Below are 26,464 nucleotides of genomic sequence, written 5' to 3' on the forward strand. Positions count from 1 at the left end.
CAACAAACTCGTATCTCAACAAACTCGTATCTCCACAAACTCATATCTCAACAAACTCGTATCTCAACAAACTCGTATCTCACCAAACTCGTATCTCAACAAACTCATATCTCCACAAACTCGTATCTCAACAAACTCATATCTCAACAAACTCATATCTCAACAAACTCATATCTCAACAAACTCATATCTCAACAAACTCGTATCTCAACAAACTCGTATCTCAACAAACACTTCTTAACCCTTCAGTGAGCCCAACACAAGCATCCTTATAAAACTTTACTTTCATTTACGAGCTGCTAAGCAATCAATATTTCAGGCTACATATCGCTCTCATATACTGTTCCTTGCACTCATATAATACTGCATTGTGGGTACAAAATAAAGTGTGAAACAAACGTTTTTGAAAGACAGTTACATAGAACTTGAGTGATGTATCACTTTTTTTGTCGAAACAATGCAATATTACTCATTAGGTTATACCAATTTTTGGGGGGAATGGCAGCCGGTGGGCGCTGGGTGTGGATTCATTCGCAAATGTATCACAAAATAAATAGAGCTCCACCAAAAAAGAAGTCGAGTCAGAAACGATACTTTTTTTTTTTTACCTCAACAACAAACATGTATTTACAGATCAACAATATTTTGCACTGATCAAAAAACCTGAAATTTCATTCCTGCAGGACCCACTTTTATAAACATCACTTGGTAAGACTTGGCACCATCACTTGGCACAATAACCCGGCTAGTCTAGCATCGTCAACGAGTCTCTTGTTGCAACAACAAGTAACTTCATAAAACTACTCCTGATCAACTTGTTTACTTGACATCTGGCATTTCATAGACATCATTGACAATCGGAGGCATCGAATTATATTCCTGGTTCATGTAGACCTGCTCATCGTCTTGTGGAATTTCATGATCTTGCTGCTCCAAGGTATCGGCCTCCTGCTCCCAAACGTTCACGTAGATGTCCCGATCAGTGGTGCTCTCATTATCAGAAGGGGTTTGATGCCCTTGGAGCTTGAACATTTCATCCCTCATCTTCAAACTATTGAACTGCAGTTGGTGGTACTCGTCCGTAGCTGAAGCCTTCTGGATGGCAAACGCATCGGAATCCTCAAGCCGTCGGTCTCCTGAGGTTCGCCAATTGTTGATCAAACTGAGTGGGCTGCACCTGTTGCGGAAATGCCACCAGGTGCCAATGGCGACAACCACCAAGAACAGGATTAGCATCAATGGTAAAACAATGGGAAGGACATTTATGGAGGTGCATTGGCAACTCAGGTTTAAAATTGCATCGTGGGAAGATCTGCTGCTGTGTTCTCCGCAGGCAAACTTCACCATCCCTTGTGAGCAGTCAATTTGGTTGGAGAACAGGTGCAGGTACTGGTGAGAGTCACTGCTAAAGGAAAGGTTTCCAAGGATTTTCAGCAGCATATCAAGTTGGTCCATTGACACCCCGGCAAGTGTAGCATTTTTTTGTGAGTTTATAAAGTTAAATTGGAGCATGGAAGACTCGTTAGAACCCTGGTTGTCTCCTTGCAGGTTACCTGTTTTACCCAATAGACCTGGTCGCAGGTCTTTAACCTGGTGAACTGACAGCATGAGCCAGCATTTATTATCCATCGACAATTGATCTTCGCTGTCTGTGGATGCAAGAGCCTTGTTTAATTGATTGATGTCGATGGCAATACTTTTCATTGGATCTGTGATGCATTCGATGGCTTTTCCAGAACACCTCTCACAATATTGAGATGAAGAAAGGTTTACATGAATCTGGCATGCAGGAAGCTGACAGGTGAGAACCAAGGCCGGTAGGACCACTGCAACTGAAACTACAAGGCAGAGAGGGGAGAGGATGTGGATAAGTGGCATCAAATTGAAGATTAATGATAAACAATCATATTTTATTTAAAACTGCCAATCATAAAGTTAATAAACCACAAAGTTCTCTTTTGTACACCACTCCTTTCCTATGCCATCTCCAGGCATTGCAAATCGTCATTGCCGGGCACCGAAGGGGGCTCGGCAGTGACGCACGCTGAAAGGGAGTACTCAGTTTTCACTCTGGTTTCTTGTTTGTTTGCTTTCTTGCTTTCTTGTTGTACACCGCTCCTTTCCTATGCCATCTCCAGGCATTGCAAATCGTCATTGCCGGGCACCAAAGGGGGCTCGGCAGTGACGCACGCTGAAAGAGAGTACTCAGTTTTCACTCTGGTTTCTTGCTTGTTTTCTTGTTTGTTGTACACCGCTCCTTTCCTATGCCACCTCCAGGCATTGCAAATCGTCATTGCCGGGCACCGAAGGGGGCTTGGCAGTGACGCACGCTGAAAGAGAGTACTCAGTTTTCACTCTGGTTTCTTGTTTGTTTGTTTTCTTGTTTCCTTGGTTGTCCGGACGATATCTCAGCCATCCTTTGAGCTAGGAAGCTGAAATTTCGGCACAATAGTGAGCAAGTCCTTTGTCAAAAACGGTATTTTTTGTTTTTTGATTAATCAATTAATTGAGGAGTTATTTAATTATTAGCGTTTAATTAAGTACTTATTTAATTAATTAAATTTCATTTCTCTTCTGACCATTATTAACTCAGGCACCTTTTGAGTTAGGAAGCTGATATTTGGACATGCCAATGACCAGGTGATTTGGCTGCAAAGGATATTTTTGATTTATTAATTAATTAATTAATCGATTAATTATTTAATTATTCGATTAATGACAAAAAAAATTTTTTTTTTAAAGTTACAGATTCTGATGAAATAGTGGTAGTTTATGTGTTCTCTGACCAAATTGATTAATAATTTAATTTTTTTATGATTATTATTTATTTATTTTCATTATTAATCATTTATTTATTTTCTTTCTCATTTGGCCAATATCTCAGGCACCTTTTGAGCTGGGAAGCTAATATTTGGACATGAGTGACCAAGTGATGTGGCTATCAAGGATATTTTTGATTTATTGATTAATCATTTCATCTATTAATTATTTATTGATTAATCGATTAATTATTTATTGAGTAATCAACTAATTATTTAATTTTTTATAAATGACTTATTTAATTAAATTTCTAAAAGATACATCTTCGGATGAAGCACTAGTGGTTTAGTTATGCGATTAGCCAATTGATTATGAAAATATTTTGTGATAATCTTTTATTGATTTTAATTATACAATTAATCAATCAATTAGTGTACACCTCTCCCTCCCAATGCAGCCTCAATGAGCTGCACTGCGGTATTGCCGGGCGCCAGAGGCGCCCCGGCAATGCCGCGCTGCAGCATATTTAATTATTTGGCATGGGGCGGTGTACTTTGAATGTATGTGTACTTGTTTGTTGTACACCGCTCCTTTCCTATGCCATCTCCAGGCATTGCAAATCGTCATTGCCGGGCACCAAAGGGGGCTCGGCAGTGACGCACGCTGAAAGAGAGTACTCAGTTTTCACTCTGGTTTCTTGTTGTACACCGCTCCTTTCCTATGCCATCTCCAGGCATTGCAAATCGTCATTGCCGGGCACCAAAGGGGGCTCGGCAGTGACGCACGCTGAAAGAGAGTACTCAGTTTTCACTCTGGTTTCTTGTTGTACACCGCTCCTTTCCTATGCCATCTCCAGGCATTGCAAATCGTCATTGCCGGGCACCAAAGGGGGCTCGGCAGTGACGCACGCTGAAAGAGAGTACTCAGTTTTCACTCTGGTTTCTTTCTTGTTTGTTTGTTTTCTTGGTTGTCCGGACGATATCTCAGCCATCCTTTGAGCTAGGAAGCTGAAATTTCGGCACAGTAGTGAGCAAGTCCTTTGTCAAATACGGTATTTTTTGTTTTTTGAATAATCAATTAATTGAGGAGTTATTTAATTATTAGCGTTTAATTAAGTACTTATTTAATTAATTAAATTTCATTTCTCTTCTGACCATTATTAACTCAGGCACCTTTTGAGTTAGGAAGCTGATATTTGGACATGCCAATGACCAGGTGATTTGGCTGCAAAGGATATTTTTGATTTATTAATTAATCAATTAATCGATTAATTATTTAATTATTCGATTAATGACAAAAAAATTTTTTTTTTTAAAGTTACAGATTCTGATGAAATAGTGGTAGTTTATGTGTTCTCTGACCAAATTGATTAATAATTTAATTTTTTTATGATTATTGTACACCGCTCCTTTCCTATGCCACCTCCAGGCATTGCAAATCGTCATTGCCGGGCACCGAAGGGGGCTCGGTAGTGACGCACGCTGAAAGAGAGTACTCAGTTTTCACTCTGGTTTCTTGTTTGTTTGTTTGTTTTCTTGCTTTCTTGGTTGTCCGGGCGATATCTCAGCCATCCTTCAAGCTAAGAAGCTGAAATTTCGGCACAATAGTGAGCAAGTCATTTGTCAAAAACGGTATTTTTTGTTTTTTGATTAATCAATTAATTGAGGAGTTATTTAATTATTAGCGTTTAATTAAGTACTTATTTAATTAATTAAATTTCCTTTCTCTTCTGACCATTAACTCAGGCACCTTTTGAGTTAGGAAGCTGATATTTGGACATGCCAATGACCAGGTGATTTGGCTGCAAATGCTATTTTTGATTTATTAATTAATCAATTAATCGATTAATTATTTAATTATTCGATTAATGACCAAAAAAATTTTTTTTTTTAAGTTACACATTCTGATGAAATGGTGGTGGTTTATGTGTTCTCTGACCGAATTGATTAATAATTTATTTTTTTATGATTATTATTTATTTATTTTCATTATTAATCATTCATTTATTTTCTTTCTCATTTGGCCAATATCTCAGGCACCTTTTGAGCTGGGAAGCTAATATTTGGACATGACAGTGACCAAGTGATGTGGCTATCAAGGATATTTTTGATTTATTGATTAATCATTTAATTGCTTAATTATTTATTGATTAATTGATTAATTATTTATTGATTAATCAATGAATTATTTAATTTTTTATTAATGACATTTAATAAAATTTCTAAAAGATACATCTTCGGATGAAACACTACTGGTTTAGTTATGCTATTAGCCAATTGATTAAGAAAATATTTTGTGATAATCTTTTATTGATTTGAATTATACAATTAATCAATCAATTAGCGAACACCTCTTCCTCCCAACGCAGCCTCAATGAGCTGCACTGCGATATTGCCGGGCGCCGGAGGCGCCCCGGCAATGCCGCGCTGCAGCATATTTAATTATTTGGCATGGGGGCGGTGTACTTTGAATGTATGTGTACTTGTTGTACACCGCTCCTTTCCTATGCCATCTCCAGGCATTGCAAATCGTCATTGCCGGGCACCAAAGGGGGCTCGGCAGTGACGCACGCTGAAAGAGAGTACTCAGTTTTCACTCTGGTTTCTTTCTTGTTTGTTTGTTTTCTTGGTTGTCCGGACGATATCTCAGCCATCCTTTGAGCTAGGAAGCTGAAATTTCGGCACAGTAGTGAGCAAGTCCTTTGTCAAATACGGTATTTTTTGTTTTTTGAATAATCAATTAATTGAGGAGTTATTTAATTATTAGCGTTTAATTAAGTACTTATTTAATTAATTAAATTTCATTTCTCTTCTGACCATTATTAACTCAGGCACCTTTTGAGTTAGGAAGCTGATATTTGGACATGCCAATGACCAGGTGATTTGGCTGCAAAGGATATTTTTGATTTATTAATTAATCAATTAATCGATTAATTATTTAATTATTCGATTAATGACAAAAAAATTTTTTTTTTTAAAGTTACAGATTCTGATGAAATAGTGGTAGTTTATGTGTTCTCTGACCAAATTGATTAATAATTTAATTTTTTTATGATTATTGTACACCGCTCCTTTCCTATGCCACCTCCAGGCATTGCAAATCGTCATTGCCGGGCACCGAAGGGGGCTCGGTAGTGACGCACGCTGAAAGAGAGTACTCAGTTTTCACTCTGGTTTCTTGTTTGTTTGTTTGTTTTCTTGCTTTCTTGGTTGTCCGGGCGATATCTCAGCCATCCTTCAAGCTAAGAAGCTGAAATTTCGGCACAATAGTGAGCAAGTCATTTGTCAAAAACGGTATTTTTTGTTTTTTGATTAATCAATTAATTGAGGAGTTATTTAATTATTAGCGTTTAATTAAGTACTTATTTAATTAATTAAATTTCCTTTCTCTTCTGACCATTAACTCAGGCACCTTTTGAGTTAGGAAGCTGATATTTGGACATGCCAATGACCAGGTGATTTGGCTGCAAATGCTATTTTTGATTTATTAATTAATCAATTAATCGATTAATTATTTAATTATTCGATTAATGACCAAAAAATTTTTTTTTTTTAAGTTACACATTCTGATGAAATGGTGGTGGTTTATGTGTTCTCTGACCGAATTGATTAATAATTTATTTTTTTATGATTATTATTTATTTATTTTCATTATTAATCATTCATTTATTTTCTTTCTCATTTGGCCAATATCTCAGGCACCTTTTGAGCTGGGAAGCTAATATTTGGACATGACAGTGACCAAGTGATGTGGCTATCAAGGATATTTTTGATTTATTGATTAATCATTTAATTGCTTAATTATTTATTGATTAATTGATTAATTATTTATTGATTAATCAATGAATTATTTAATTTTTTATTAATGACATTTAATAAAATTTCTAAAAGATACATCTTCGGATGAAACACTACTGGTTTAGTTATGCTATTAGCCAATTGATTAAGAAAATATTTTGTGATAATCTTTTATTGATTTGAATTATACAATTAATCAATCAATTAGCGAACACCTCTTCCTCCCAACGCAGCCTCAATGAGCTGCACTGCGATATTGCCGGGCGCCGGAGGCGCCCCGGCAATGCCGCGCTGCAGCATATTTAATTATTTGGCATGGGGGCGGTGTACTTTGAATGTATGTGTACTTGTTGTACACCGCTCCTTTCCTATGCCATCTCCAGGCATTGCAAATCGTCATTGCCGGGCACCAAAGGGGGCTCGGCAGTGACGCACGCTGAAAGAGAGTACTCAGTTTTCACTCTGGTTTCTTTCTTGTTTGTTTGTTTTCTTGGTTGTCCGGACGATATCTCAGCCATCCTTTGAGCTAGGAAGCTGAAATTTCGGCACAGTAGTGAGCAAGTCCTTTGTCAAATACGGTATTTTTTGTTTTTTGAATAATCAATTAATTGAGGAGTTATTTAATTATTAGCGTTTAATTAAGTACTTATTTAATTAATTAAATTTCATTTATCTTCTGACCATTATTAACTCAGGCACCTTTTGAGTTAGGAAGCTGATATTTGGACATGCCAATGACCAGGTGATTTGGCTGCAAAGGATATTTTTGATTTATTAATTAATCAATTAATCGATTAATTATTTAATTATTCGATTAATGACAAAAAAACTTTTTTTTTTTAAGTTACAGATTCTGATGAAATAGTGGTAGTTTATGTGTTCTCTGACCAAATTGATTAATAATTTAATTTTTTTATGATTATTATTTATTTATTTTCATTATTAATCATTTATTTATTTTCTTTCTCATTTGGCCAATATCTCAGGCACCTTTTGAGCTGGGAAGCTAATATTTGGACATGAGTGACCAAGTGATGTGGCTATCAAGGATATTTTTGATTTATTGATTAATCATTTCATCTATTAATTATTTATTGATTAATCGATTAATTATTTATTGAGTAATCAACTAATTATTTAATTTTTTATAAATGACTTATTTAATTAAATTTCTAAAAGATACATCTTCGGATGAAGCACTAGTGGTTTAGTTATGCGATTAGCCAATTGATTATGAAAATATTTTGTGATAATCTTTTATTGATTTTAATTATACAATTAATCAATCAATTAGTGTACACCTCTCCCTCCCAATGCAGCCTCAATGAGCTGCACTGCGGTATTGCCGGGCGCCAGAGGCGCCCCGGCAATGCCGCGCTGCAGCATATTTAATTATTTGGCATGGGGCGGTGTACTTTGAATGTATGTGTACTTGTTTGTTGTACACCGCTCCTTTCCTATGCCATCTCCAGGCATTGCAAATCGTCATTGCCGGGCACCAAAGGGGGCTCGGCAGTGACGCACGCTGAAAGAGAGTACTCAGTTTTCACTCTGGTTTCTTGTTGTACACCGCTCCTTTCCTATGCCATCTCCAGGCATTGCAAATCGTCATTGCCGGGCACCAAAGGGGGCTCGGCAGTGACGCACGCTGAAAGAGAGTACTCAGTTTTCACTCTGGTTTCTTGTTGTACACCGCTCCTTTCCTATGCCATCTCCAGGCATTGCAAATCGTCATTGCCGGGCACCAAAGGGGGCTCGGCAGTGACGCACGCTGAAAGAGAGTACTCAGTTTTCACTCTGGTTTCTTTCTTGTTTGTTTGTTTTCTTGGTTGTCCGGACGATATCTCAGCCATCCTTTGAGCTAGGAAGCTGAAATTTCGGCACAGTAGTGAGCAAGTCCTTTGTCAAATACGGTATTTTTTGTTTTTTGAATAATCAATTAATTGAGGAGTTATTTAATTATTAGCGTTTAATTAAGTACTTATTTAATTAATTAAATTTCATTTCTCTTCTGACCATTATTAACTCAGGCACCTTTTGAGTTAGGAAGCTGATATTTGGACATGCCAATGACCAGGTGATTTGGCTGCAAAGGATATTTTTGATTTATTAATTAATCAATTAATCGATTAATTATTTAATTATTCGATTAATGACAAAAAAATTTTTTTTTTTAAAGTTACAGATTCTGATGAAATAGTGGTAGTTTATGTGTTCTCTGACCAAATTGATTAATAATTTAATTTTTTTATGATTATTGTACACCGCTCCTTTCCTATGCCACCTCCAGGCATTGCAAATCGTCATTGCCGGGCACCGAAGGGGGCTCGGTAGTGACGCACGCTGAAAGAGAGTACTCAGTTTTCACTCTGGTTTCTTGTTTGTTTGTTTGTTTTCTTGCTTTCTTGGTTGTCCGGGCGATATCTCAGCCATCCTTCAAGCTAAGAAGCTGAAATTTCGGCACAATAGTGAGCAAGTCATTTGTCAAAAACGGTATTTTTTGTTTTTTGATTAATCAATTAATTGAGGAGTTATTTAATTATTAGCGTTTAATTAAGTACTTATTTAATTAATTAAATTTCCTTTCTCTTCTGACCATTAACTCAGGCACCTTTTGAGTTAGGAAGCTGATATTTGGACATGCCAATGACCAGGTGATTTGGCTGCAAATGCTATTTTTGATTTATTAATTAATCAATTAATCGATTAATTATTTAATTATTCGATTAATGACCAAAAAATTTTTTTTTTTTAAGTTACACATTCTGATGAAATGGTGGTGGTTTATGTGTTCTCTGACCGAATTGATTAATAATTTATTTTTTTATGATTATTATTTATTTATTTTCATTATTAATCATTCATTTATTTTCTTTCTCATTTGGCCAATATCTCAGGCACCTTTTGAGCTGGGAAGCTAATATTTGGACATGACAGTGACCAAGTGATGTGGCTATCAAGGATATTTTTGATTTATTGATTAATCATTTAATTGCTTAATTATTTATTGATTAATTGATTAATTATTTATTGATTAATCAATGAATTATTTAATTTTTTATTAATGACATTTAATAAAATTTCTAAAAGATACATCTTCGGATGAAACACTACTGGTTTAGTTATGCTATTAGCCAATTGATTAAGAAAATATTTTGTGATAATCTTTTATTGATTTGAATTATACAATTAATCAATCAATTAGCGAACACCTCTTCCTCCCAACGCAGCCTCAATGAGCTGCACTGCGATATTGCCGGGCGCCGGAGGCGCCCCGGCAATGCCGCGCTGCAGCATATTTAATTATTTGGCATGGGGGCGGTGTACTTTGAATGTATGTGTACTTGTTGTACACCGCTCCTTTCCTATGCCATCTCCAGGCATTGCAAATCGTCATTGCCGGGCACCAAAGGGGGCTCGGCAGTGACGCACGCTGAAAGAGAGTACTCAGTTTTCACTCTGGTTTCTTTCTTGTTTGTTTGTTTTCTTGGTTGTCCGGACGATATCTCAGCCATCCTTTGAGCTAGGAAGCTGAAATTTCGGCACAGTAGTGAGCAAGTCCTTTGTCAAATACGGTATTTTTTGTTTTTTGAATAATCAATTAATTGAGGAGTTATTTAATTATTAGCGTTTAATTAAGTACTTATTTAATTAATTAAATTTCATTTATCTTCTGACCATTATTAACTCAGGCACCTTTTGAGTTAGGAAGCTGATATTTGGACATGCCAATGACCAGGTGATTTGGCTGCAAAGGATATTTTTGATTTATTAATTAATCAATTAATCGATTAATTATTTAATTATTCGATTAATGACAAAAAAAATTTTTTTTTTTAAGTTACAGATTCTGATGAAATAGTGGTAGTTTATGTGTTCTCTGACCAAATTGATTAATAATTTAATTTTTTTATGATTATTGTACACCGCTCCTTTCCTATGCCATCTCCAGGCATTGCAAATCGTCATTGCTGGGCACCGAAGGGGGCTCGGCAGTGACGCACGCTGAAAGAGAGTACTCAGTTTTCACTCTGGTTTCTTGTTGTACACCGCTCCTTTCCTATGCCATCTCCAGGCATTGCAAATCGTCATTGCCGGGCACCAAAGGGGGCTCGGCAGTGACGCACGCTGAAAGAGAGTACTCAGTTTTCACTCTGGTTTCTTGTTTTCTTTCTTGGTTGTCCGGACGATATCTCAGCCATCCTTTGAGCTAGGAAGCTGAAATTTCGGCACAGTAGTGAGCAAGTCCTTTGTCAAATACGGTATTTTTTGTTTTTTGAATAATCAATTAATTGAGGAGTTATTTAATTATTAGCGTTTAATTAAGTACTTATTTAATTAATTAAATTTCATTTATCTTCTGACCATTATTAACTCAGGCACCTTTTGAGTTAGGAAGCTGATATTTGGACATGCCAATGACCAGGTGATTTGGCTGCAAAGGATATTTTTGATTTATTAATTAATCAATTAATCGATTAATTATTTAATTATTCGATTAATGACAAAAAAACTTTTTTTTTTTAAGTTACAGATTCTGATGAAATAGTGGTAGTTTATGTGTTCTCTGACCAAATTGATTAATAATTTAATTTTTTTATGATTATTATTTATTTATTTTCATTATTAATCATTTATTTATTTTCTTTCTCATTTGGCCAATATCTCAGGCACCTTTTGAGCTGGGAAGCTAATATTTGGACATGAGTGACCAAGTGATGTGGCTATCAAGGATATTTTTGATTTATTGATTAATCATTTCATCTATTAAGTATTTATTGATTAATCGATTAATTATTTATTGAGTAATCAATTAATTATTTAATTTTTTATAAATGACTTATTTAATTAAATTTCTAAAAGATACATCTTCGGATGAAGCACTACTGGTTTAGTTATGCGATTAGCCAATTGATTATGAAAATATTTTGTGATAATCTTTTATTGATTTTAATTATACAATTAATCAATCAATTAGTGTACACCTCTCCCTCCCAATGCAGCCTCAATGAGCTGCACTGCGGTATTGCCGGGCGCCGGAGGCGCCCCGGCAATGCCGCGCTGCAGCATATTTAATTATTTGGCATGGGGCGGTGTACTTTGAATGTATGTGTACTTGTTTGTTTTCTTGTTTGTTTTCTTGCTTGTTTGTTTGTTTTCTTGGTTGTCCGGACGATATCTCAGCCATCCTTTGAGCTAGGAAGCTGAAATTTCGGCACAGTAGTGAGCAAGTCCTTTGTCAAATACGGTATTTTTTGTTTTTTGAATAATCAATTAATTGAGGAGTTATTTAATTATTAGCGTTTAATTAAGTACTTATTTAATTAATTAAATTTCATTTCTCTTCTGACCATTATTAACTCAGGCACCTTTTGAGTTAGGAAGCTGATATTTGGACATGCCAATGACCAGGTGATTTGGCTGCAAAGGATATTTTTGATTTATTAATTAATCAATTAATCGATTAATTATTTAATTATTCGATTAATGACAAAAAATTTTTTTTTTTTAAAGTTACAGATTCTGATGAAATAGTGGTAGTTTATGTGTTCTCTGACCAAATTGATTAATAATTTAATTTTTTTATGATTATTATTTATTTATTTTCATTATTAATCATTTATTTATTTTCTTTCTCATTTGGCCAATATCTCAGGCACCTTTTGAGCTGGGAAGCTAATATTTGGACATGAGTGACCAAGTGATGTGGCTATCAAGGATATTTTTGATTTATTGATTAATCATTTCATCTATTAATTATTTATTGATTAATCGATTAATTATTTATTGAGTAATCAATTAATTATTTAATTTTTTATAAATGACTTATTTAATTAAATTTCTAAAAGATACATCTTCGGATGAAGCACTAGTGGTTTAGTTATGCGATTAGCCAATTGATTATGAAAATATTTTGTGATAATCTTTTATTGATTTTAATTATACAATTAATCAATCAATTAGTGTACACCCCTCCCTCCCAATGCAGCCTTAATGAGCTGCACTGCGGTATTGCCGGGCGCCAGAGGCGCCCCGGCAATGCCGCGCTGCAGCATATTTAATTATTTGGCATGGGGCGGTGTACTTTGAATGTATTTGTACTTGTTTGTTTGTTTTCTTGGTTGTCCGGACGATATCTCAGCCATCCTTTGAGCTAGGAAGCTGAAATTTCGGCACAGTAGTGAGCAAGTCCTTTGTCAAATACGGTATTTTTTGTTTTTTGAATAATCAATTAATTGAGGAGTTATTTAATTATTAGCGTTTAATTAAGTACTTATTTAATTAATTAAATTTCATTTCTCTTCTGACCATTATTAACTCAGGCACCTTTTGAGTTAGGAAGCTGATATTTGGACATGCCAATGACCAGGTGATTTGGCTGCAAAGGATATTTTTGATTTATTAATTAATCAATTAATCGATTAATTATTTAATTATTCGATTAATGACAAAAAATTTTTTTTTTTTAAAGTTACAGATTCTGATGAAATAGTGGTAGTTTATGTGTTCTCTGACCAAATTGATTAATAATTTAATTTTTTTATGATTATTATTTATTTATTTTCATTATTAATCATTTATTTATTTTCTTTCTCATTTGGCCAATATCTCAGGCACCTTTTGAGCTGGGAAGCTAATATTTGGACATGAGTGACCAAGTGATGTGGCTATCAAGGATATTTTTGATTTATTGATTAATCATTTCATCTATTAATTATTTATTGATTAATCGATTAATTATTTATTGAGTAATCAATTAATTATTTAATTTTTTATAAATGACTTATTTAATTAAATTTCTAAAAGATACATCTTCGGATGAAGCACTAGTGGTTTAGTTATGCGATTAGCCAATTGATTATGAAAATATTTTGTGATAATCTTTTATTGATTTTAATTATACAATTAATCAATCAATTAGTGTACACCCCTCCCTCCCAATGCAGCCTTAATGAGCTGCACTGCGGTATTGCCGGGCGCCAGAGGCGCCCCGGCAATGCCGCGCTGCAGCATATTTAATTATTTGGCATGGGGCGGTGTACTTTGAATGTATTTGTACTTGTTTTCTTTCTTGGTTGTCCGGGCGATATCTCAGCCATCCTTTGAGCTAGGAAGCTGAAATTTCGGCACAGTAGTGAGCAAGTCCTTTGTCAAATACGGTATTTTTTGTTTTTTGAATAATCAATTAATTGAGGAGTTATTTAATTATTAGCGTTTAATTAAGTACTTATTTAATTAATTAAATTTCATTTCTCTTCTGACCATTATTAACTCAGGCACCTTTTGAGTTAGGAAGCTGATATTTGGACATGCCAATGACCAGGTGATTTGGCTGCAAAGGATATTTTTGATTTATTAATTAATCAATTAATCGATTAATTATTTAATTATTCGATTAATGACAAAAAAAATTTTTTTTTTTAAGTTACAGATTCTGATGAAATAGTGGTAGTTTATGTGTTCTCTGACCAAATTGATTAATAATTTAATTTTTTTATGATTATTATTTATTTATTTTCATTATTAATCATTTATTTATTTTCTTTCTCATTTGGCCAATATCTCAGGCACCTTTTGAGCTGGGAAGCTAATATTTGGACATGAGTGACCAAGTGATGTGGCTATCAAGGATATTTTTGATTTATTGATTAATCATTTCATCTATTAAGTATTTATTGATTAATCGATTAATTATTTATTGAGTAATCAATTAATTATTTAATTTTTTATAAATGACTTATTTAATTAAATTTCTAAAAGATACATCTTCGGATGAAGCACTACTGGTTTAGTTATGCGATTAGCCAATTGATTATGAAAATATTTTGTGATAATCTTTTATTGATTTTAATTATACAATTAATCAATCAATTAGTGTACACCTCTCCCTCCCAATGCAGCCTCAATGAGCTGCACTGCGGTATTGCCAGGCGCCGGAGGCGCCCCGGCAATGCCGCGCTGCAGCATATTTAATTATTTGGCATGGGGCGGTGTACTTTGAATGTATGTGTACTTGTTTTCTTGTTTGTTTGTCCGGACGATATCTCAGCCATCCTTTGAGCTAGAAAGCTGAAATTTCGGCACAATAGTGAGCAAGTCTTTTGTCAAAAACGGTATTTTTTATTTTTTGAATAATCAATTAATTGAGGAGTTATTTAATTATTAGCGTTTAATTAAGTACTTATTTAATTAATTATATTTCATTTCTCTTCTGACCATTAACTCAGGCACCATTTGAGCTAGGAAGCTGATATTTGGACATGCCAATGACCAGGTGATTTGGCTGCAAAGGCTATTTTTGATTTATTAATTAATCAATTCATCGATTAATTATTTAATTATTCGATTAATGACAAAAAAATTTTTCTTTTTTAAGTTACAGATTCTGATGAAATGGTGGTGGTTTATGTGTTCTCTGACCAAATTGATTAATAATTTAATTTTTTTATGATTATTATTTATTTATTTTCATTATTAATCATTCATTTATTTTCTTTCTCATTTGGCCAATATCTCAGGCACCTTTTGAGCTGGGAAGCTAATATTTGGACATGACAGTGACCAAGTGATGTGGCTATCAAGGATATTTTTGATTTATTGATTAATCATTTAATCGCTTAATTATTTATTGATTAATTGATTAATTATTTATTGATTAATCAATTAATTATTTAATTTTTTTCTAATGACTTATTTAATTACATTTCTAAAACATAGGTCTTCGGATCAAGCCCTACTGGTTTAGTTATGCTATTAGCCAATTGATTAAGAAAATATTTTGTGATAATCTTTTATTGATTTTAATTATACAATTAATCAATCAATTAGCGAACACCTCTCCCTCCCAATGCAGCCTCTATGAGGTGCACTGTGGTATTGCCGGGCGCCAGAGGCACCAGCGGCGCCCGGCAATGCCGCGCTGTTGGATATTTCATTATTTGGCAGGGGGCGGTGTACTTTGAATGTATGTGTACTTGTTTTATTTTTGTTTATTTTATGAAGCTTTTGTATATATTAGATTTATTTTGGACGGAATCTGTTAAAACATAAGATAATCTTTTCTTCTTTTTTTTTCTTTTTTTGTATTAGTCAGGTTCACCATGTTTTTTCGTTCAAAATCATGGTAGATTAGCAAACCTATATACATTTTTGGAAACGTTATTACATGGAAAATCTGAAAATCAATGTTTACATTTGCCAATTCCGACCAATTCGATTCGACTAATTCGACCAATAGACCAATTCCATTCGACCAATTTGACCATTCGACCATTCGACCAATTCGACCAATCGACCAATTCCATTCGACCAATTTGACCATTCGACCAATCGCTTCGATCGACCATTCGACAATTCGATCGATTCGATTCGATTCATCGAATTCGATTCGATCGACCATTCGACCAATTCGATTTGCCAATCAATTTGACCGACCTTTGCTTGTGTGGAACGGACTGTGAAAACGATGCGGACTATATTGTCGGATATGACACACAGGACAGTGATGACGAACTCTAAATGGCATATTCTGTAATCGTGTATGTTTGATGCCATTGACTGCCTGTGTATATTTTGTCATTGACTGCCTGTGTGGATGTGAAGTTATACTGACTGCATGTGTATATATGATTTTGCTGACTGCCTGTGTATGTTTGGTGATATCAATTATTGTGACACATTTTGATGTTATTAACTGCCTGTACAAAATGATAACATGTATTTGATTATGCAACTTATCGCGAATATAAAGACAGTATTTTGCAATTCAAAACCTTTGATTCGTGTCTTACCATTCCCCATAGCACTAATTTGATACTTCCATTGGATTCCTTGTCCCTGAAAATATAGGTTTAGTATATTTTTTAAAGTTTTATGGTAATTAGAGGCAGAAATAGAACAAAATATGTATTTTACAGTGGCCATTTTGAAAATCCAAAATGGCCGCCATACAGGTATCTCTCCAAATGTTAACATTGATTTTTAGTTTCCTTATGCTATAACCTTTCCAAAAATGTATAGGTTTGCTAATCTACCATGATTTTGAACGAAATATAATTTATTGACATAGTGAACCTGACTATATACAGAATCGAGGCTCATGTAAGAGCTAACACATTGAACATGAAAACATGCACAGACACATAAAACATACAATGAAGGGAGGGAGAGACAAGAGGGGTTGAGAGAGGGAAGCACACACGCACAACAACAGAAGAGAACAAGGACGCCGGGAGATCTGTGGAAGGGGGAGGGGCTGGGGGAGGAGGGAGGAGTACACGGCATAAAGCAATAAACACTTCTAGGAACCCCAGGAAAGAAGTTGGGCATTGAAAGAGGCGGATTTGGGGTGTTTTAATGGGGATAGAAGAGATCAAGGTTTTGGATCGGGGAAGATAAGAGATGGTGGTGAACAGCTGTTTTAAAGACCTGGAGGGAGGAGAGGGATTGAAGAGAGTGAGGGAGTTTGTTCCAGAGGCGGGAGAAAAGAGGAGTGAAGGTGAGCAGAGTCTTCATTTTGGCAATTTTACCAGAAGAGGGTTGCTGGCAGATCTTGTGCGACCTTTAGGAATATTTGGGGGACAGAGCACAGACAGGGCTGGGGGAGCAAGGCCGGAGAGGAGTCGGTAGAAGACAGAAAGACCACCAACCTGCCTGCGGTGCGAGAGAGAAAGGCGCTCGGACTTAGCTTCATCGCGGAAGATTCCAATGATTCTGAAAGCTTTGGCTTCAACAGCGTGAAGACGAGCTAGGTGTGAGGCAGGAGCCAGAGGGGAGATTGATTGCCCAGAGGGGAGAGCAGTATTCCATTGAGCTGCGGATGAAAGCCTTGTATGTGGTGAGGTGCTCTGGTGTGCCAAGGAAGGACTTCACACGACAGAGGATGCCCAATCTCAAGTATTGCTTCCATTTATTAGCCTGTCCCCTGCACAGCAAGAGACGGGGTTTTGCAATCACTTCTGTGTGTCTGTCCGGGCCGTATCTTTTTTACCATTTGATCGTAAAATCAAAGGTCAAAAAGGTCAAAGGTCAAGGTTGCGTAAAATCGCCAATTTTCACCGGATTCACCTGATATTTAAAGAATTTCCATAGTGAGTCACTGAATTGGTTCACCAATCAAAAGCTACATGCCGATTGTTTTTATATCAAAAGGTCAAAGGTCAATATTACATAAAATCACCAATTTTCACCCGAATGATCTGAAATCTAAACAATTTACATATTGGGTCACTGAATTGATTGACTAATCAAAAGGTATGAGTCAATTGGTTTTTTCGATCAAAAGGTAAATGCTGAATAAAATCATCAATTTTTATTTTGTATTTTCAAAACTGTTTTCGTTCATTTGAGCATATGGAAGAGGAAGACGTCTAAATATAAACGGACGCAGACGGGCTTTGCATTTTCAGATGCTTCTAGTTCCTATTCCAACTCTTTTGTTCGCAAGCCCAAAGCAAAATGTCATAAAATTGAAATCCAATTAGCTAAGATATCCTTCATGATGTATGGAAGACTGGCAGAAGTACCCGGCGTTGCCGGGTGGGGGAGGGGGAGGAGGAGGAGTGGAGGGGTGGAAGGGGGGGGGAGGGAAGGGGAGGGGAGGGAGGGAAGGTGGATGGGATGGGAGGGGATGGAGGTGGAGGGGGGGAGGGAAGGGGACGGGAGGGGAGGGAGGGGAGGTGGATGGGATGGGAGGAGGTGGAGGGGGGGAGGGGGAGGGAAGGGGTAGGGGGAGGGAGGGAGGGAAGGGGTAGGGGGAGGGAGGAAGGGAAGGGAGGGAGGGGAGGTGGATGGGAGGAGGTGGAGGGGGGGAGGGGGAGGGGAGGGGGAGGGAAGGGGTAGGGGGAGGGAGGGAAGGGGTAGGGGGAGGGAGGGAAGGGGAGGAGAGGGGGGGAAGAGGAGGGGAAGGGCAGGGGAAAGGAGGGGGGGAAGCAGGAGTGGAAGGGGTGGCTCACATTTCTGAGTGAATGTGGTTCACGTTTCTGAGTAAATGTGGCTCACGTTTCTGAATTAAGTCTGATGCCGATCAGGAAAGGGAAGAAGCCGTATTATTACCAAATTCGTACACTTCCGGAATTGTTTGATTTATTTGTATTCAAATGTCTGGTGATTGTTTTGTATTAATTTATGCGAATGTGTACTTGTGTATAACTGTCATTCATTTAAAAAGGCTTCGGCACTATCGAGCGATTTTTTATTTTTTTAAACTCCAAAAAAACGAACTTTTTTTTTCAAAATGGTTTTTTTTTGCCAAGAACACTCCCAGGCAATCACTGATGAACCTCTGAAAGTTTGATGAAGATCCGTTCAGCCATCTCTGAATAAAACGCGGACACACACAGACAACTCGCGTTTATATATATATACCAGCTGAGGTACCCGGCTTCGCCCAGGTTGAATAAGAATAAGACAAATATATGATGAAAAGAACATGTATATTTTAGAGCAATATCACAGTACATTTCCTACATGACGTTTTGTCAATTGTCAATTTCTCAAAACTTCTTGGTATACAACATTTCTGGTTTTCTTGGTGCCAAGACATAAAGATTGCTTGGTTTTCCAACCCTCGAGCAGCCCACGTACAGCTGGCCATGGGAAGTACCCGGCATTGCCGGATGGGGGAAGGGGGGGAGGGGGAAGGGGAGGGGAGGGGGGAGGGGGAAGGGGAGGGGAGGGGAGGGGAGGGGAGGGGAACGGGGGGGGCGGGGAGGAGAGGATGGAGAGGGGAGAAGAGGGGGAGAGGGGAGAAGAGGGGGGGAGGGGAGAAGAGGGGGGGAGGGGAGAAGAGGGGGGGAGGGGAGAAGAGGGGAGAGGGGAGAAGAGGGGGAGGGGGAGGGGAGGAGGAGAGGAGAGAAGAGATGGGGAGGGGGAGGGGGAGGAGGAGAGAAGAGGATGGGGAGGGGGAGGGATGGGAGTGGGAGGGGGGAGGGATGGGAGTGGGAGGGGGGAGGGAAGGGGATGGGGGAGGGGGAGGGGATAGGGTGGAGGGGGAGGGGGTAGGGGGGAAAGGGAGGGGCATGGGGGGAAGGGAGGGGGGAAGGGGGAGGGGGAGGGGGGAGGGAGAAAGGGGGAGGGGGAGGGGAGAAGAGGGGGAGGGGGAGGTTAGCCTGGAGGGGGGAGGGGAGGGGGAGGGGGGAGTCAAGTCGGAAGTCATTGTCGTCAATTGAATGTCGCATTTATTTTTTATTCCCTGTCAAATGGCATTGGTCCCGCATTCCGAACCCGGAAGTCGGAAGTCATTGTCGGCAAAGTTGAAAAATTAACGTTACGAAATACGCTGATGACGTCATAATTTTAAAACCCGAAGGTTTTTTAAACATTTAAGGTGTGCTGTAGTTGCTCTGGGACGTACTGATTCCGAATATGAAGTTGAAAAATTAACGTTACAAAATACGCTGATGACGTCATAATTTTAAAACGCGACGTTTTTTTTTTTAGTTGAGATTTTATTCGAATTCGAATTCCATTAAATTTCAACTGTTGGAAACAATAATTATTTCAATTTCCAACAGTTGAAATAATTATTGTTTCCAACAGTTGAAATTTAATGGAATTCGAATTCGAATAAAATCTCAACTACCGTTTATTCGTTCTTGGCGCGAAAAAATGGCGCGCATTTTGTCATTATGTGCGACTTTACGTCACTCCTACGGACGTGAAAACATTTGTTTTCCTTAAAAATATATTTAAAATAAATACAATAGTACATAAATTAACAATAAAAGAAGCTAAAAAACAATTTAAAATACAATAAAAAGCACATTTAAAAAAAAATATATATATGTACGTACAGTATACTGTACGTACGCGCAACCGCGGGATCGCAAAGGGGCAATATCGCCGCCACAAACTACACCATGGAATTGCAGCTGGCCCGGTTTTTTAAACCATTGATATTAAAATAAAACGTAGCCTTTAACCACCAGGATTTTATGCTGATTCCGAATCTGTGTCTAAAATTTTTCTCCGATGTGTAGTTCTCGAGTTATAAGCGGACATCCAGACAGACACACACACAGACACTCCTCCTTTATATTTATATATAGAGATATATATACATATATATATATAGATAGATATATATATATATATATATATATATATATATATATATATATATATATATATATATATATATATATATATATATAAATAAATAGGGATTTAAATTTAATTCAAAAATTGATCCAGACGTCTATTCACTTTCAAACATTCAAACCGACAGAGGTAGTTATTTATCACAGCATCTGTAGAAGTTTCACCCTTTTACTCAACTCCGTTTCGCTGTTGTTATTTGGTGGAGCAAAAAGTCAACTGAGCTTTGTAGATATCTACAAATGTATAATGATGTAGATATCTATATATTGTAGATATATTGTAGAAAGGTAACATTGTAGGTAGGTAGATTGTAGATTGTATAAAGGTAGATTGTAGAAATTGTAGATATCTATATAATGATGATGAAGATTACATGGATGAAATGTTTAAGATGAAAAGGTAACATTCTTTGTCTTCGTTAGCAACCACAATTATTCCCCCGTTCTTGTTTGGTTGCCTGGAGAAAGCTCGACCCAAGTCTTTCACGAACCGGCTGTGCAGGCTTGACGTTCAACTAAGGTTATGGCAGAAATTTGGCCATGGTGCCGGCGATAGCTCGCCTACCCTTCGGGAAGAACACCGTGGGTCCTTAACATGCATCAATTAAAGCCAGCAGACGGGACGCCATTGATGAATCACCCTACCTGATAAACAACGGGATGACCGTTTATAGCTCGGTCGGGATTCGAACCCAGGCTACACTGTTTTGAGACGAGTGTGCATACCTATGGGATCATTCTGTCAGTCCCATGGATATACTAAAACGACACTCGGTGGAGAGCATACTTCTGCTGGGCTGAACAGTTTACGTTTTGTTTCCCACCGATAGGCCAGATCTGGATTCGGACCTCAACCGAAATCGAATTGGCTTGGTCTTGTCGCCTAACTCATCCACCTAGTTTGGTCATAAGTCGTCCACACCTTTTTGAAATATCGTGCTATATATCGTTTTAACCCTATTTCTAAATGGTGAAGAATCATTTTTAAAAATTATCTGATCCGGATCTGGATTCGAATTTTCACCAAAATTGATCCAATTCCTCCTTGTCAGACACCCAACCTGTCCACGAAGTTTCGTCCAAATCTGTCCAAAACTTTTTGAAATATTATCCTCTATATCGTTTTTTGCCCTATCAATGCTGAAGAATCATTAAAAAATTCTCTGATCCGGATCAGGATTCGAAATTTCACCAAAATTGAATCGAATCATCCTTGTCAGACACCCAACCTGTCCACGAAGTTTCGTCCAAATCTGTCCACAACTTTTGAAATATTATCCTCTATATCGTTTTTTTGCCCCATCAATGCTGAAGAATCATTAAAAAATTCTCTGATCCGGATCTGGATTTGAATTTTCACCAAAATTGATCCAATTCCTCCTTGTCAGACACCCAACCTGTCCACGAAGTCTCGTTCAAATATGTCCACAACTTTTTGAAATATTATCCTCTATATCGTTTTTTTGCCCTATCAATGCTGAAGAATCATTAAAAAATTCTCTGATCCGGATCTAGATTCAAATTTTCACCAAAATTGATCCAATTCCTCCTTGTCAGACACCCAACCTGTCCACGAAGTCTCGTCCAAATATGTCCACAACTTTTTGAAATATTATCCTCTATATCGTTTTTTTGCCCCATCAATGCTGAAGAATCATTAAAAAATTCTCTGATCCGGATCAGGATTTGAATTTTCACCAAAATTGATCCAATTCCTCCTTGTCAGACACCCAACCTGTCCACGAAGTCTCGTCCAAATATGTCCACAACTTTTTGAAATATTATCCTCTATATCGTTTTTTTGCCCTATCAATGCTGAAGAATCATTAAAAAATTCTCTGATCCGGATCTAGATTCAAATTTTCACCAAAATAGAATGAATTCTCCCTTGTCAGACACCCAACCTGTCCACGAAGTCTCGTCCAAATCTGTCCACAACTTTTTGAAATATAATCCTCTATATCGTTTTTTTGCCCTATCAATGCTGAAGAAGCATTAAAAAATTCTCTGATCCGGATCTGGATTTGAATTTTCACCAAAATTGATCCAATTCCTCCTTGTCAGACACCCAACCTGTCCACGAAGTTTCGTCCAAATCCGTCCACAACTTTTTGAAATATTATCCTCTATATCGTTTTTTTTGCCCCATCAATGCTGAAGATTCATTTAAAAAAATTCTCTGATCCGGATCTGGATTCGAATTTTCACCAAAATTGATTCAATTATTCCTTGTCAGACACCCAACCTGTCCGTGAAGTTTCGTCCAAATCTGTCCACAACTTTGTGAAATATTATCCTCTATATCGTTTTTTTGCCCTATTAATGCTGAAGAATCATTAAAAATTCTCTGATCCGGATCTGGATTCGAAATTTCACCAAAATTGAATCGAATCATCCTTGTCAGACACCCAACCTGTCCACGAAGTTTCGTCCAAATCTGTCCACAACTTTTGAAATATTATCCTCTATATCGTTTTTTTGCCCCATCAATGCTGAAGAATCATTAAAAAATTCTCTGATCCGGATCTGGATTTGAATTTTCACCAAAATTGATCCAATTCCTCCTTGTCAGACACCCAACCTGTCCACGAAGTCTCGTCCAAATATGTCCACAACTTTTTGAAATATTATCCTCTATATCGTTTTTTTGCCCTATCAATGCTGAAGAATCATTAAAAAATTCTCTGATCCGGATCTAGATTCAAATTTTCACCAAAATTGATCCAATTCCTCCTTGTCAGACACCCAACCTGTCCACGAAGTCTCGTCCAAATATGTCCACAACTTTTTGAAATATTATCCTCTATATCGTTTTTTTGCCCCATCAATGCTGAAGAATCATTAAAAAATTCTCTGATCCGGATCAGGATTTGAATTTTCACCAAAATTGATCCAATTCCTCCTTGTCAGACACCCAACCTGTCCACGAAGTCTCGTCCAAATATGTCCACAACTTTTTGAAATATTATCCTCTATATCGTTTTTTTGCCCCATCAATGCTGAAGAATCATTAAAAAATTCTCTGATCCGGATCAGGATTTGAATTTTCACCAAAATTGATCCAATTCCTCCTTGTCAGACACCCAACCTGTCCACGAAGTCTCGTCCAAATATGTCCACAACTTTTTGAAATATTATCCTCTATATCGTTTTTTTGCCCCATCAATGCTGAAGAATCATTAAAAAATTCTCTGATCCGGATCTAGATTCAAATTTTCACCAAAATAGAATGAATTCTCCCTTGTCAGACACCCAACCTGTCCACGAAGTCTCGTCCAAATCTGTCCACAACTTTTTGAAATATAATCCTCTATATCGTTTTTTTGCCCTATCAATGCTGAAGAAGCATTAAAAAATTCTCTGATCCGGATCTGGATTTGAATTTTCACCAAAATTGATCCAATTCCTCCTTGTCAGACACCCAACCTGTCCACGAAGTTTCGTCCAAATCCGTCCACCACTTTTTGAAATATTATCCTCTATATCGTTTTTTTTGCCCCATCAATGCTGAAGATTCATTTAAAAAAATTCTCTGATCCGGATCTGGATTCGAATTTTCACCAAAATTGATTCAATTATTCCTTGTCAGACACCCAACCTGTCCGTGAAGTTTCGTCCAAATCTGTCCACAACTTTGTGAAATATTATCCTCTATATCGTTTTTTTGCCCTATTAATGCTGAAGAATCATTAAAAATTCTCTGATCCGGATCTGGATTCGAAATTTCACCAAAATTGAATCGAATCATCCTTGTCAGACACCCAACCTGTCCACGACGTTTCGTACAAATCTGTCCACAACTTTGTGAAATATTATCCTCTATATCGTTTTTTTGCCCTATCAATGCTGAAGAATCATTTTAAAAATTCTCTGATCCGGATCTGGATTCGAAATTTCACCAAAATTGAATCGTATCATCCTTGTCAGACACCCAATCTGTCCACGAAGTTTCGTCCAAATCTGTCGACAACTTTTTGAAATATAATTCTTTGTATCGTTTTTTTTGCCCTATCAATGCTGAAGAATCATTAAAAAATTCTCTGATCCGGATCTAGATTCAAATTTTCACCAAAATTGATCCAATTCCTCCTTGTCAGACACCCAACCTGTCCACGAAGTCTCGTCCAAATATGTCCACAACTTTTTGAAATATTATCCTCTATATCGTTTTTTTGCCCCATCAATGCTGAAGAATCATTAAAAAATTCTCTGATCCGGATCTGGATTTGAATTTTCACCAAAATTGATCCAATTCCTCCTTGTCAGACACCCAACCTGTCCACGAAGTCTCGTCCAAATATGTCCACAACTTTTTGAAATATTATCCTCTATATCGTTTTTTTGCCCTATCAATGCTGAAGAACCATTAAAAAATTCTCTGATCGGATCTGGATTTGAAATTTCACCACAATTGAATCGAATCATCCTTGTTAGACACCCAACCTGTCCATGAAGTTTCGTCCAAATCCGTCCACCACTTTTTGAAATATTATCCTCTATATCGTTTTTTTTGCCCCATCAATGCTGAAGATTCATTAAAAAAAATTCTCTGATCCGGATCTGGATTCGAATTTTCACCAAAATTGATTCAATTATTCCTTGTCAGACACCCAACCTGTCCGTGAAGTTTCGTCCAAATCTGTCCACAACTTTTTGAAATATTATCCTCTATATCGTTTTTTTGCCCTATCAATGCTGAAGAATCATTAAAAATTCTCTGATCCGGATCTGGATTCGAAATTTCACCAAAATTGAATCGAATCATCCTTGTCAGACACCCAACCTGTCCACGACGTTTCGTACAAATCTGTCGACAACTTTTTGAAATATAATTCTCTGTATCGTTTTTTTGCCCTATCAATGCTGAAGAATCATTTAAAAAATTCTCTGATCCGGATCTGGATTCGAAATTTCACCAAAATTGAATCGTATCATCCTTGTCAGACACCCAACCTGTCCACGAAGTTTCGTCCAAATCTGTCGACAACTTTTTGAAATATAATTCTTTGTATCGTTTTTTTGCCCTATCAATGCTGAAGAATCATTAAAAAAATTCTCTGATCCGGATCTGGATTCGAATTTTCACCAAAATTGAATCAATTCGTCCTTGTCAGACCCCCAACCTGTCCATGAAGTTTCGTCCAAATCCGTCCACAACTTTTTGAGATATCCTGTTCACCAACAGACAGACAGACAGACAACCAGACTAACAAGGGTGAAAACATGACCTCCACCCACCTTCAGTGGCGCAGGTAATAACATTGATTCAATGAAAGTACAAGATGATTTATGTCTGAAGAAAAGAATAAATACAAATGTACTATACATTGTAACACTAATTTAGTGTTATTTCTAAAATAACTGAGATTTTCCACCAGTGATTGTCAAGACAAAATATATAGATATTAGACATTGATCGAAAGAGTGGAACTCCTTACCGCTGATTGCTATCAAGTACAAACCCATGCTTGTAACTGTCTGTCCTGTCTGCTGGTCTGCTTTGCATGTTATATAGCCAGCATTTCTTTCTATTTTTAAATATCTCTTTGTTAAGTCCCTCCCATTTTATTTGTGTGTGTTTCAGCAATATGGATAGGAACAAAATGAAACTAAAAAGGAGAACTTTAATTCAGTTTCTAGAAGTCCAATGGCTGAATGCTAATTGTTGTACTTGTATTAAAAAATAAGTTGTACAGAAAGTTATAGTTATGACAGACATGTTTGGGGTTTTTATACTTCTCTGGTTCAAGTCTTATGGTATGTAATCTCCTCTAACCCTCCACGAGCCTATATGTGCAACTGATAGGA

General features: G+C 36.9%; 1 protein-coding gene across 1 annotated transcript; it reads right to left on the reverse strand.

Annotated features, from left to right (window-relative positions):
- Nucleotides 1-265: 265 nt before the first annotated feature.
- Nucleotides 266-26,135, reverse strand: LOC137413996 (uncharacterized). The gene is made up of 2 exons (XM_068099452.2): nt 26,095-26,135; nt 266-1,838 (listed from the first exon to the last, which is right to left on the reverse strand). Exons 1-2 carry the CDS (start codon nt 26,120-26,122, stop codon nt 820-822), a joined length of 1,047 nt encoding a protein of 348 aa, XP_067955553.1. The 5' UTR covers nt 26,123-26,135; the 3' UTR covers nt 266-819.
- Between the last annotated feature and the right edge of the window lie 329 nt (nt 26,136-26,464).

This window comes from Myxine glutinosa, unplaced genomic scaffold (assembly GCF_964187855.1).
Source record: "Myxine glutinosa unplaced genomic scaffold, kmMyxGlut1.1 SCAFFOLD_1016, whole genome shotgun sequence".
Classification (NCBI taxonomy): domain Eukaryota; kingdom Metazoa; phylum Chordata; class Myxini; order Myxiniformes; family Myxinidae; genus Myxine; species Myxine glutinosa.